Genomic DNA, 14,613 nt, shown 5'->3' with positions numbered 1-14,613 from the left:
TGAACAATTAGGGGTCGGTTTAATTGCGGATCATAGTTAAGGGAGCAGACAAGAATTAATTGGGATCGTTTGTAGGCGTAGCTTGTTGTTTGAATGGATTCGATTTCGTTCAAGGAGGATGGTGGATGAGTAAATAAGGATACCTCTTCTCGATCATGAACTTTACTTATTTTAAGTTTTTCTCTCTCTTTCTCTTCTTCTAATTTCTAAATTTTGAAATTTTCAAAATCGTTCTTAGATTCTTACGCTCTTTGCTGACTTTTTTTTCAATCCGTAAAGATTGTAAATTTTTTCTTATAAAACTTTGAACTCCCCAAAACTTTTCAACTTTCGTGAATTTTCAAAGTTTCTCGAAATCATCAAGCATCCGATTAAACTATCATTAAATTCTTCCTTTTCACATCCTTCAACTTGGTATAATAAAATCGTGAATCAGAATGAAATTCACATTGATCGGAATCAACATCGGTCGTCTTATCCAAAAGTTATTTGCTCGACCAAATGCGTCGACCAAAAGGAGCAGAAAAGAGAAAAAAAAAAACGAATTAAAAGGTGGTCTGTAAACGTGGAGTAAGTAGCGTGTAATTAAAAAGCAACGAGGAGAGGATCTTGACCGATGTAATCGAAGAGCAGCCACGCATCCTCCGCGTTTTATCATACGTCCCACGGATTCGTTCCAAAGGGAGATTGGGCGATCCCTGTTGGGATTCGAGACACGCTACTAATTAAGACTGTGTCCCGCATTGTTTATGCACGGTATGTATGTACTCGTTTTGCTCGTGCCTCGTGTCTCGTCTCTTTGATACTTTCTTTCTCCAAGGGCCTCGCCCTTTCCTCTTCGAACGACTCATCAACGATGCGATCGGGCTCGCCTTTGTAAAAATCATTGTCCCACCGATTATTAAACGAGTGGAGTGCGTGCTTCGAGTAAGAGAAGATGTCGAGGGGGATATTTTTAAAGTTTAAGGCTGGAACTTGTGTATATTGTCGTTATTTCTTTTTTTTTTTTTTATTGATTAATTTTTATTGTAAATATCTCAAAAGTGATTATAATAAGATATAGTTTTCAAGCATAATTTTTTTTCTTTTTTTATTTTCGTTTGAAATTGTAACGAGAGAAATGATTGTCGTTGAAGAGAAAATGTTTGAATAAAATATAATTGAGAAAGGATTGAAATATTTTATGTATAAATTATGTTGAAATTATTTCGAAATCATTATCGTTCTGTTTTATGTCTCAAATTTTGTGTTGAAAACGTTAAAGAAGTCGTTAAAGATAATTGATAAGAAGAATTTGAATAAAGAAACTTTTGTTATTTTAATGATTCAAAGATAGTTTCTGTGTGATTTTTTCCCTGTTTCTTCCGAATGATTTATAAAATTTTTATGTTTCTATTTATTTCGTTTTATCTTTGAAATATTATTTTTAAAATAATATATCTGTCTAATGTATCTTTCTTGAATTTAAGAAAATATTCAAAAAAATTATTCGCAAGGAATATCAAAATTAAAATAATTTTCACAAGATATTTACTCACTTTTTTGTAATTGAAATTATAAAAAATACGAGATCTATGATATATCGAAATAATACATTCAAAATGAAACTCAACGCAAGAGAATTAAGTTTCAAACAAATCTCAAACAAAATAAAAATTCCAAGTTATTTGCATTTTCAATTTGCAATCAATCATATGCTTGAAAAAAAAAGAAAAAAAGAAAGAAAATCCACTGAGAAACGATTGGATAATTCAAATATCTTGAAAGTAGTTCGCGAACTTCCCTATAAGATTCGATTGATTTATTATTAGTATAAGCGACAGCTCTGAACTAGTTATTTATAAGTTGTTATCGAGTTTAGAAAGTTAAAAGAAGCGTAGAGGAACGAGGATTTGCGTGATAGGCTCTTGATAGACTAATCAGACGAATGTTATCGTAGGAGAGGACATAAATTAGAAATCTCTTGCTTAAAAAGTTTTTGTTACATTTCGCCTTTTTTCGCTTAATTAACGCAATTACGTTAACGCATTTTTATTCGATCCTAATCTTCGAAAAGTATCTTCGACAAATAAATCAAGCGAAGAGAAACATTGGTAGAATAATTTTTACAGGAAAAGATTATTAGAGAAGCTGACAAAAATTAAAAAACATTAAAACATTATTTATTTCAATTACAATAATACTTTTTTTACTCTTTTTCTCTAGTGAAGATAAAAAAAAAATCCTACAATTGCTACTTCATAGCTTGAAACTTTTTTTAAATTCTGATTAAACTAAATAAAAATGAATATAGTAAAATATAATAAAAACGTAAAATATTTTGTCCCGATAAAAATCTCTCTGAATAAATATTCTTCTTCTTTCAGGTGTCACGAATCTACAAAGATCCATCTATCGGTAATCCAATAAGCATATCGGTGATGAGCATCGTTCCAATTGATAAAATATTCGGGGTTAGACGTACAAAGGGTGAGGGAATCGCAGCGGCAGACATGTTGAATAAGTTTTGCCGATGGCAACAGAGCAACAATCCGAATGAATATTCGCCAGGACATTACGATACTGCTCTTCTTTTGACCAGGTACTCGTTAACTTATTTCAAAATGGTTCCAAAATTTTTCTAATATAAAATTTTGTAAAATCGTTTATAAAGACTCTTCTAACGCTCCACTAGCTAACTTCTTCAGAAATCTAAGGATGGACTGATACTCTGGTGTGTATCTTATTATTAGATTTGTTATTGTTATTTTGTAGCCATTTTGCGAGCGATTGATCGAGTTAGTTATTATTGATTTTATAGCGTAGGAGAATATTTTTCTATGTAATATACTTCGATCGAAAAATTCACTGAACGATCTTGATTTCGTTGTTGGAATTAATTTAAAAGATTCATTAAAATTACGGGCAAGCAATCTCAAGTTGTTCAAAATTTGAAAAAAAAAAAAAAAGTACTTTTAAAAGATATTGATAATATTAAATAATAAAGGGAAATATATTTACAGGGAAAATCTGTGTCACAATTCTGACCAGAGGAATTGCGACACTTTGGGATTGGCCGAGTTGGGACGAATGTGTTCACCAAGATCCTCGTGCGCTATAGTTCAGGATAATGGTCTAGCTGCTGCATTTACAATAGCTCATGAGATTGGCCACGTGTGAGTAAAATTATCAAACATATTGATTCTTTTAAAAACAAATCAAATATCGAATATTTTTATTAATAATTGCAATAACGAATTATTATTGAATTATCATAAAATACCGATTATTAAAAATTATTCTTCCAATCAATATAATTGTCTCATCAATTTTGATATTATATTAATATATTAACATTATTGCACAAGATTTGATCTAAAAATCTACTTGCATTTTAGATTGGACATGCCCCACGACGATGACGTGAAATGTGCAGCCTATAAGAATCGTTCCGGAATGCATAACATAATGTCGAGGATGCTGGACGATAACACCTTTCCATGGGAATGGTCGAAATGTTCCCGACACTACGTCACCGAATTTCTCGAGTGAGTCAGTCATTACCTTGACAGGCCACTAAGCCATCTTCGTTCCGAAAAGCGTGACACTGATAGATCGCCCCTTGAACACATCTCAGACTTCATTAGTCTAGAATTTAGGATTTGCTTTTTCTTCATCAGGTCACCGATGATCACGCGTATTCTTTGAAGAATATTCGTTTAAAGAAATTTGTCGTTGTTTCTTTTGAGAGAGAGAGAGAGAGAGAGAGAGAGATTCAAATGGTAAACCATACAATCAATATAAAGACAGTGAAATCATATAAAATTGTGAAATGATCGTGATGATAAAACTATGAATAAGATGTAATTAATTTTCATAAGTAGAATTTTAAAAAATAAGTAAAATCTACTTTCCATGTAATTCAAAAAGATAAAAGTCAAATGATTTAAAGGAAAAATATATCTAGGATAAGCATTTAAATAAATATAGATGAATAAATTATATTCTTTATAAGAAGAGTAGCTTTCCAACTAGCATCAACAATTAATAGATTAAAATTTATCCAAACTCTTCTCAAATTGAAAATATCATCGCTTGTACCATTTTTTCTCCAAGTTTCTCAAATATTATATTATATTTTGTGAGGAGACTAAGAAACTAGGAAAGTAGCAGAAATCATAAATCACTGCATCCGTTGGGAACAAATCCAAATTGGATTCGATCGGACAACTCGATTCTGCCGTAAATTTTTCTGCGAAGAAGGCGACTCCTCGCTTAGGAATCCGGTTCCGCTGCATTTCTGAATGACCGCCGCGCACACCGGCGGATCCCATCCGTTTCCGACAAAAATTCGGTCCTCGAATGATGCACGAGCCCCCCTCCGGACGACCCGTTCAAGTCTCGTGAAATTCGTTTCAGGGCCGGAAAGGGGGACTGTTTGCTGGACACGCCGGATAAGATAATGGAACGAACGGACCCGAGAAGGCTACCCGGGGAAGATTATTCTGTGAACAAGCAGTGCGAGCTGGTATTCGGTAACGGGTCCAGAATCTGCAATCACATGGTGGGTGATGGTAAGTCAGTAAGTAAGTTCTTGTACGTATGTATTGTTGAAGGATGGATTATTTACGACATTGTTATAAGACTTTATTAATCGCCATTAATCATTTTATAATTATCAATTCATAAAGTCATTTATTAATTAAAATTTATTAAAAAATTTTGAATTGTTTCTGAAATTGAAGAAAATGATTTTTAAATGTGTGTATAGTTACATTGAAAGTTTTAAAAAAAAGAGAAGATGATCACAATTATTAATTTTGATTGACTGTCTTTTTTGAATCCTTGAATTTAAGAGTTAGCAATATTATATTGAATGAACAATATTGTATAAATGCAATATAAATGCAAAATTGGCCATACATGATATTGAATTATCATGATCAAAATCTCAGAAATTATTCAGATTGATGAGTTCGCGTTAACTAAGTAAATAAGTTATAATAAATAATTATTTCGAGTATCGTGAACAGTGCGCAGCGAACGTAGTGCTTAAGAATTGAGATAAACTGAGCGGTTGGTTGGTTATCGGCCAGGCAGTGTGCAGAAGACTGTGGTGCACCACACCGAACGAAGACCATTACGATCACTGTCGTACCCAGCATATGCCGTGGGCTGATGGCACTTCCTGTGGCCGAGACAAATGGTGTTATCGAGGCGAGTGCGTCTCACGTAGTCTCAATCTCCAGCCGGTTGACGGCCAATGGGGCGAATGGGGACGATATGGAAAATGTTCGAGAACCTGCGGCGGTGGTATCAAGAAGAAATACCGTGAATGCGACAATCCACTTCCGCAGAACGGTGGTCGTTACTGTATTGGTGAACAGGTCAAATATAGAAGCTGTGGTACGAGGGAGTGCCCACCGGGAACTCCTGATTTCAGGTATTTTATTTTATTTTTCAGAATTCAAACTTCGTTTCAGATTATACTTTATTTGAATTTAAATAACTTTGACGTATAGATTTTTTTAAATATGAAATTTTAACAAAAGAGATAAAAAGAGAAATGTAGTAAAAATAAAAAGGTTATATGATGATTAAGAGAAAGAAGATTATGAAAAAAAATTTATAAGCTTTACAATATTCAATTTCCATGGTATATTTACCATGATATATTTATAATTGTAAGAAATTACAAATGAAATTAATATAACATTCCTGAAGAAACTAACTTAATTCTCAATAAAATATTCTCGACATTTTCAAACTTTTGCTATATTTTTCTTATTTATCTCCATCATATTCCTAATTCCTATTCCTATTTCAATTTCTAGGGATCAGCAGTGTTCATATTTCAATAACAACAATTTGAACATAAAGAATCTGTCGAGGGACGTTAAATGGCACGCCAAGAGTGAGTATAATAATCCGGATTCTGGCACATGGCTGAGAATGTCGTCGATCGCTTCTCTCGTCCTCGAATTACAATTTCTCTTCTTTCTTCCTGGTTCACAGTATTGCCGCATGAACGTTGTAAATTGTACTGTGAAACGGACAGCAATCAGTGTTACCCGCTGGCGGAAAAGGTGATCGATGGAACTCCATGCGACCAGGATACCTTTCATATATGCGTGAATGGCTTCTGTAAACCAGCGGGTTGCGATCACGTTTTAAACTCGACGGCGGAACTCGATATATGCGGTGTCTGCAAGGGTGACAATTCCACCTGTCAATGGATCACAGGTTCTTATAACTCTACCCAATATGGTTATACCAGAATCGCCAAGATCCCAGCGGGTAGCAATAACATCGACATCAGACAACCTGGTTGGAAAGATATGATAGATGATGGCAATTATCTCGGTATTTGATTCGTATTTATCTCTTTTTGAGCTTTGAATAACATGTATCTAATATCTTTCGAGATTGAATTTTTTTATTTTGAGAATATTTCTAAAGATTTGCCTGATTAAATATTTTTTAAGAATTTTTATCTGGAAAACTAGAAAGAAGACTTGAAAAACTTATTTATTCAATTTTACCCATATTTCTTTTAGTTCAATTTTTTATTCATACATTATATTTATAATAATTATTAATCTTTAATACTTAAATTTAAATGATTAAATATAAAAATATATTTTTATAATATAAAAGTATTGCAAAATACTTTTCTTAGAAAAATTCTTAAAGAATTAATAAACTTTATTATTATTGTTGAGAAATATTGATTTTTTTTAGCCTTGCGACTTGGAGAAGGTGGAAAATATATAGTAAATGGCAATTTTAAAGTGATGACACAAAGGGTAATCGTAGATATTGGTGTCACTATAGAGTATAGTGGACGTGATTCGCGTGTGGAACGTTTAAACACTTCCAGACCAATCGAAACTGACTTAATCCTGGAAGTAAGTATGTGCAATTAATTTTTTTCAAAATAACCACATTCTATTAACATTAATAAATAATTTGAATTAAATAATTGAATTAAAAAATAATGAAAATAATTGAAAAAAAAATAAATTTTCAGGTTTTATCAGTAAGCGAATTAAATCCACCTCAAATTAGTTACAAATATACAGTGCCAAGAAAGATTTTAGAAAGTTATGAATGGAAATTAAGCGGCTGGTCGGATTGCACTCGCACATGTCAAGGCATAAAATATCGTAAAGCTGAATGCACGAATATTGAATACAAAGAGATTGTTGCCGATGATTATTGTCGCGAATCAGAAAAGCCACGGGAAGAAAGTCAAATGTGTAATAATCACTGTCTATTAGAGTAAGTATATATTGTTTAAAATTTTAAAAATTAATTAGTTCCTAATTAATCTCATAATCAATTAAATTATATTTCTAATTTTTATTATATTTTCATCATTTTAAAAAATATTTTAAACTTTTTTATTATAATAAATTTAAAATATTATTTAATAAACTCATTATCAATCTTTATAATAATCAACATAATTAATTTATTATTGATTATGATTTTTTATGAATATTAACAACATATAAAAAATTATATTTTTGTAAATTATTCCAGATGGAATATCACAGTTTCCGAATGCTCTAATCACTGTGGCTTAGGAACTCGTGTAGTCACCTCTAGATGTATACAAAAATTATTGAATTCGAATCATCCACCCCGTGCAATTCCACCGCATTCGTGCGCTCATCTTGAGCGGCCAAATGAAATAGAATCTTGCATGGGACCCTGTGAAGATGCTCATTGGAGTTATGGAAAATGGAGTGCTTGCAATGCTACATGTGGAGGTGGAATTCAATATAGGACAGCTATTTGCATAGACTCCAATCAAAGAACAGTTTCTGAAGAGAATTGTATGGGACAAAGGAAGATTTTAGAAAATGCATGTGCAAATGACCCATGTCCCAAATGGACTTTCAAAAATTGGAGTAATGTAATTATTTATCTAAATTATTTTGATTTTTTTGTATATGTTAAATTAAATAACATATTACATTAATTTAATAAACTTATTTATTAATCAATACATAAACATAATTATTTTAGAAATTTATTTTTTTTTTATAATAGTGCTCAGTAACATGTGGCATAGGCAAACAATACTCACATTATGCATGTCACATAGAGAACCGCGTCGTTCCAGATAGTTATTGTGGTAAACCCCCTCCAGAAATTACTCAAGCTTGTAATTCTGGACCTTGTGAACAATGGCACAAGGGTGATTGGAGCGCAGTATGTAACAAAATTATTAATTACATTATAAATAGACATTATAATTACATTATAATATTTGAATATAAAATGATTCTAAGAAATTATAAGATTGTAATTAATAATTAATGATTATTTGAATGAAATATTTTAAATATATGAAATTTTTATTTGCCTAGTGTTCAGTTACTTGTGGTGAAGGGATAAAACGAAGAAAAGTCATTTGCAAGACTTTTGATGGAATTACAAATAATAAATGTTTGGCTTCCAATAAACCAGATGATATTACAGCTTGTATATTGAAACCTTGTCCAACAGTGGTACATTCTTGCTTTAATATTCTTATTGTTTATTTTATTCATTATTTTAATACATAAAATTATATAATTTTCCTATAGAATGTAACACCAATCAAATATTCTTCTGATCCACCATACGAAATTCCTTCCGAACAAGACAACGAAGTTCACGATATAATTTTCCATTATGGATATAAGTGGCATGCTGAAACACAAAAGGTTACTATTTGTACAATTATAGTTCTCATTCAATTTTATAATTTTCACAATTTTATAACTTTCACAATTTTAATTCAAATTCAAATTCAAAGATTTTAATAACTTTTGCAATTAAGTTTTAATATATAAATATAATTATTAAATATTTAATTAAAAAAAATAATAAACTTATCTTATTATTTATATTTCAGTGTTCTAGACCATGTATTAAAGGCTACATGAACACAACAATAAAATGTGTTTCCATTGAAACAGGAATTGTTGCACCTGATAGATATTGCGATAATGAAAAGAAACCATCTACTGAAATTCCTTGCAATCGTTATCATTGTCCAATATGGATTACTAGTGATTGGGGCCAGGTTAGTTAATGAGTAATTTATAAAATAACAACAATATCGATACTTTATTTATGATATTTAATAATACTAATGTATATTTATAATACTAATGAATATATTTACAATTTAGTGTAACGTAGAATGTGGATTAGGAACTCAATATCGACGAGTATATTGTCAAAATCCACAAGGTGAAAGTATACCAGACGAAAACTGCCATAAGAGCGAAAAACCAGAAGCAGAGAAAATCTGTCGAAAAAGACTTTGTGTAAATATTCTCCGCAAATGGAGAACTTCTAATTGGACTCCTGTAAGTACCATCTTTCTTTACTATTTTCTTTTTAATGTCGCTTTTTTTTTTATACTAAGTAAATTAATCATAACCGATTATTCGATTTATAACTACAGCATTGCTATATATTATTGCGAATGAAAAATAAATTTATAATTTTTTGCTTATAATCTTTGTGCTATATTTGTTGTCATTATTTATATGAAAATATTATTTATAATAAGAATAAAAGAAAATAGTTTTATTATTATTAACTTACACATAAAATAAGAATTATAGATTGAATTTTTTATTCAATTTATCAATCAAGATAAATTAATTAAATTAATTCATTTGTATTGTGAATTTTTAATTTTAGCATTGTTTAAGTTATCAGTTTTATAATATTTATTATATTAATATAACTATTAATATAACTTCTAATATACTCTATAAAAAACAAATTTCTACAATGTATATGTAGAATGTATGTAACAAAGAATAATAATTTTTAAAAAATAAATAAAAAATAAAAATTATTCATCTTATATAAAATATTATTCATCTTATATAAAATCTTATGTAAAAATATTAATAATCCTTATTAGATTCTAACAGAATAAATTAAATTGAAATTATTAAAAAGATTTCTACTCATTGTTTTGTGGATTCTGAAATTTCATAATAAGTCTTAATTAGAATACAAAAAACTATTCTTTTTCACTAATGCGGAAGGAAGTATAAATGTCAGAAGTCGAAGAGAGTTAAGATGTTTCCATCGCAGTTTGGATCGAACGAAAATGTTTTGCAGTGTTCGAAATCATGCGGTACTGGACTTCAAAGACGAAGGGTCGAATGCACAATGAGGAGAGGAAACCACGGGCCGGAAGTAACCGTAAGGGACGAGCACTGCTCGAGACTTGGTCTAAGAAAACCGAGATCACAGAGGTCCTGTCGACGTATTGCTTGCAACTATATTTGGCAGGAAGGATCTTGGTCTGAGGTATCTTCATACCTCGCCATTTTGATCTATAATCTATCGATTATGTTTTGCATTGCTTGGCTCTTGATCATTTCGATCCAATTTCCATATTCGGTTTTTGTTTTGATCTTTCGATCGAGTTTACTGATGAATTTGACGAATAAATAATTGAAAAATTATTTATAAATTTATTATATTGTGATGACTTATATTGAAGTATTTATGACTTATATTTGAAGTATTTATAAAAAAAAAATATGAATTGAAAATATTAATCAATTTAAATAAGACATATTATATTTGATGATTAAATATATTTGTAAACTCGATTTTGTATGTTCGATATTCAAAATTGGTTTTGAAGAAATTGATATTCATTGGGAAGTCGTATCCTATTGTATGGTTCAAGGGACATTGTCTTCACTAATCTTTAATCAATTTTTGTTAATCTTTTCGATAAAGAACTATAAACAATTCAACAATTATCATGACGATTATCATATATTTATATTTAATTTCAAGTTTAAAAGAAAATTGATACACATCAATGATAGATATTTTTCAGTCTTTTTTAAATCTTGATGTATTCCAAGATCCAATAGATGCAATTTAATCCAAAATTCATATTATCCTAATATGTTTAATAATCTTTATATTCCTCTAATGTTTCTTTCCATTTTAAAGATAAACTTTTTTATTTTATTTTATTTATCTCAAGAATAAATACAAAGAAATTAATACAAAAATATTTGTTTCTTCCATTGGAATTATTCCACTGTTTCTTTCCATGAAAAATAGTATAATAATTCATCCTATTAACAATATAATAACTCTATGTGTTAATTCCAGTTGATTCGCAATTGCATATTTGATCATTCGAATAAGCATGCGACTTGTATGATCTTCTTGAAATATATTCTATTGATGCAGCATGTAGAAATCATCGATATGCATGACATGTGACATTGATGTCATTCATTATTCTTTTTTAATACCAATGCATAAATTTATAATTTCATAAAGCATTCATGGAATATCATAATTCTATAATAATATTTATCTATTATATTTATTTCTTAATTAAAACGCACATTTATTTACTATTGAATGAGTCAATAGAATACAGATTACGAAATGATTGTTTCATTAAAATGTTTGCAGTTTAATTTATTGCAAGGAAAAATTATTACATGTTTCATTATTTTTATATATATAAGATGTTGTAAAGAAAAGATTTGCATTTATAGTAATTGTCAAGAAAAATAAATAATAATTAATTAATAATAATTAATAATAATAAATAATAATTATATAATTCTTTTTTGTAAGATAAAAATAATTGTAAGATAAAATTTTTAATGATTTCTAATAAAACATAAATTTACTTGTTTTATATTTTATGTATTATCATATACATTTATGTCATTATAATATCTATGAATATTCAATTTTTAAATTTATACAATTTATATAAATGAATAATGTATGGCCATGAAATGTTTGTCATAAATTATCACGCTTTTTGCTTATTCTTGAAAAATATTTATCGAGAAATTTTCTATAAATAATAGAAATCTTAAAAGATATTATAAACATTACTTCCATTAAAAAATTAAAAAATATAACAATTTTTTTTAATATATATTCTAAATATATATAAATAAAATATAAATGAAACATTATAAAAATTAAAAATTTTTCATCATTTTTATTCTATAGTCAATTGATTTGTTTCAAGTGTTCGAAAGAGTGTGGACAAGGAATTCAAACAAGAACAGTAAGCTGTCATCGTGTTAATCGGTATGGATTGATCGATCCTACGCCCACTGATAATTGTCCAATTGATCAAAAACCTGAGAATCAACAATTTTGCAAATTACGAGAATGCGATGATAAGTATTACTGGTATGCTGGACCGTGGAAAAAAGTAAGTTTAATATAATGAAATAAAGTATTGATTGAATTTTTATTCTAGAAGTCCATATATAAAAAAAATTGTATCTACTCTTTTTTTAAATTATATTCTTCTATTACAAAATCGAAATTTTTGGAAAATTTAAATTAATTAAATTAATTTTGTATCAAGAAAATATAATTGAAAAAGAAGTGGCATGTTAAAATTTTCTAAAATTTAATATATTTATTTTATACAAATAGCATTATATATAAAAATATATATAATGGTAAATATAAATAAAAAATTTTTTTCAAATAATTCTATTAATTAAAATATATATATAATATATATTTTAATTTTTGTCGATAAATTAGACAATGATCAAAAAATTTCGATAATCAGCGCCATCTTGTGAAAGAATGCTGGAAGTTTCGATTTATTACTAGTAATACAGAATGTGCAAGGAGGTTTTCATAATGTAAAAAAATCAAGAATGATATGCGAAAAAGAGAAAATATTTTAGTTATGCGGCTACTAAAAAAAATTTTTTCAATTTTTTTAATTGAAAAAATATAAATAATTCATTGACAAAATATATTCCATGGATAATTTATAGAAAAAAAAATACAATAGCAATTCTATATTTAAAAATATTTGATTAAGAAAAATTTAAATTTTATATAAATAGAAAATATATGCTAAAATACTGACAAAAAATCAACAAATAATTCTATATATTATTAATGTATTTAATAATATGTATATATATGTAATATAATGTATTATTATTAAAATATAAAAAAAATAAAATGCTAAAGAAATAACTTGAAAAAATTTCAATTACAGTGCAGTCATGCCTGTGGACAGAAGGGTCGTGAAACACGAAGAATATTCTGTTTAGATAGAGATGGTAGAAAAGTAGCTCGTTACAAATGTCCTAAGCGATTCAAGCCGCAACGCAAGCAAAAATGCAACCAAAGAAAATGTTATGCAATGTCTTGTCTCGAGGTAAAGAAGTATTTCAAAACTACCAAGGATAGTGAATATAATTTGGTCTTAGGTGGAAGAAGCATGTCGATCTATTGTCATGGAATGTTAACTTCTGAACCAAAAGAATATTTGACACTACCAGCTGGTCCTCAGGAAAATTACGCAGAAATATATGACAAGACGTTAGTATGAAAGATTTTTTGTACTACCATTGTTAATTCTCATTAACATATTCTTATTAACACTTTCTTTGACATATGTTATACAATTTATATTATATTTATATTTTAAGTCTTTAATTTTCATCTATAGCAATTAATGTTGAACTACTTATAAATTTTCATTTCCTACATTTTAGTCTGAATTTAAATTAAATTCAATATGAAATTTTTACATAGCTTGCAGAATTCTCAAAATAAATATATTAAAAAAAAAAATTATAAATTTTATATGTATATATTAATATATATTATACATATAAATAAATTTTTGATCATTCTAATTATAAAAGATTAATTTAATTAATTATACAACATAATTTTAATACTAAAAATTGATATTATATATTTTTTATTATATATTTTAGATTTAATGATCCTTATGTTTGCCCATATAATGGACCAAAGAACAACAATTGCAGTTGCTCCACTTCTGGAAAGACAACGTTCAGAAGAGTACGAATTGATCCTGTAGAACTGTATATTATAGGTATAATATTTTTAATAATAATTAATTAAATATTTTTATTCGTGATAAATAAAAATTTAAAAAATATATATTTTGTACCTTTTAGAAAATGATTACACATTTTCGTGGATGACAGGCTCAAATCGTGTCGAATATGGTACAGCTGGTGACTGTAATAGTATTGCACATTGTGCCCAAGGTCATTTTAGTATTAATTTAAGTGGAACTCAATTAAAATTATCATCAAGTATTGTTTGGACAGCAACACGCGGAACATCGATAAAAATTAATCATATTGTAAGATTATAATATTCTATTTATATCATAAAATATTATTTTCCTGCTATAAGAATATTTATTTATTAAAAAATTGAAAAATAACTAGTGATGGAATATTATAAACATAATTATGTTTCTAATCATAGAACAATCAGCATATCACTGGAAAATGTGGAGGCTATTGTGGCTCATGTAAACCGAAAAACGGATTAAAACTAGATGTTTTACCACCGTAGTCCATCTTATATAAAGCTTAATAATCTCTAAATGCCTGTAAAATACAGGTAGGTAAAACAAAATTTTGAAATGTATTAATTATTAATATTACATTAACTAATATTTACATTGAATATGTGCTTTTAAAAATAGAATATATTATAATAAAAATTGATAAGAAATGTCTTTTTTTTATTTTTGATTATAAAATTGATATAGTTATAATTGTAAATTTATCATGAACAATATTATAA

General features: G+C 28.2%; 1 protein-coding gene across 4 annotated transcripts in view; it reads left to right on the top strand.

The window, feature by feature from the left end:
• Positions 1-14,613, top strand: part of LOC122716258 (A disintegrin and metalloproteinase with thrombospondin motifs 9-like) — a 125,037-nt gene that overhangs the window by 110,276 nt on the left and 148 nt on the right. For 2 of the 4 annotated variants that reach the window (XM_043939160.1, XM_043939161.1), the window contains exons 9-29: positions 2,367-2,581; positions 3,003-3,155; positions 3,378-3,527; positions 4,399-4,553; positions 5,080-5,422; positions 5,814-5,893; positions 5,995-6,342; positions 6,721-6,887; positions 7,010-7,260; positions 7,525-7,900; positions 8,038-8,199; positions 8,358-8,498; positions 8,577-8,696; positions 8,888-9,058; positions 9,168-9,347; positions 10,120-10,311; positions 12,029-12,217; positions 13,034-13,359; positions 13,764-13,885; positions 13,971-14,161; positions 14,290-14,427. In XM_043939160.1, coding sequence (XP_043795095.1) covers positions 2,367-2,581; positions 3,003-3,155; positions 3,378-3,527; positions 4,399-4,553; positions 5,080-5,422; positions 5,814-5,893; positions 5,995-6,342; positions 6,721-6,887; positions 7,010-7,260; positions 7,525-7,900; positions 8,038-8,199; positions 8,358-8,498; positions 8,577-8,696; positions 8,888-9,058; positions 9,168-9,347; positions 10,120-10,311; positions 12,029-12,217; positions 13,034-13,359; positions 13,764-13,885; positions 13,971-14,161; positions 14,290-14,379 — 4,122 coding nt within the window. In that variant the 3' untranslated portion in view covers positions 14,380-14,427. The remainder of the gene's footprint in view (positions 1-2,366; positions 2,582-3,002; positions 3,156-3,377; positions 3,528-4,398; positions 4,554-5,079; positions 5,423-5,813; positions 5,894-5,994; positions 6,343-6,720; positions 6,888-7,009; positions 7,261-7,524; positions 7,901-8,037; positions 8,200-8,357; positions 8,499-8,576; positions 8,697-8,887; positions 9,059-9,167; positions 9,348-10,119; positions 10,312-12,028; positions 12,218-13,033; positions 13,360-13,763; positions 13,886-13,970; positions 14,162-14,289; positions 14,428-14,613) is intronic. The other 2 variants (XM_043939162.1, XM_043939164.1) reach the window with 2 other exon arrangements.

The sequence above is a fragment of the Apis laboriosa genome, unplaced genomic scaffold (assembly GCF_014066325.1).
Source record: "Apis laboriosa isolate Shangri-la unplaced genomic scaffold, ASM1406632v1 scaffold43_cov150, whole genome shotgun sequence".
Lineage (NCBI taxonomy): Eukaryota > Metazoa > Arthropoda > Insecta > Hymenoptera > Apidae > Apis > Apis laboriosa.
This window is presented reverse-complemented; position numbering and strand designations above follow the sequence as displayed.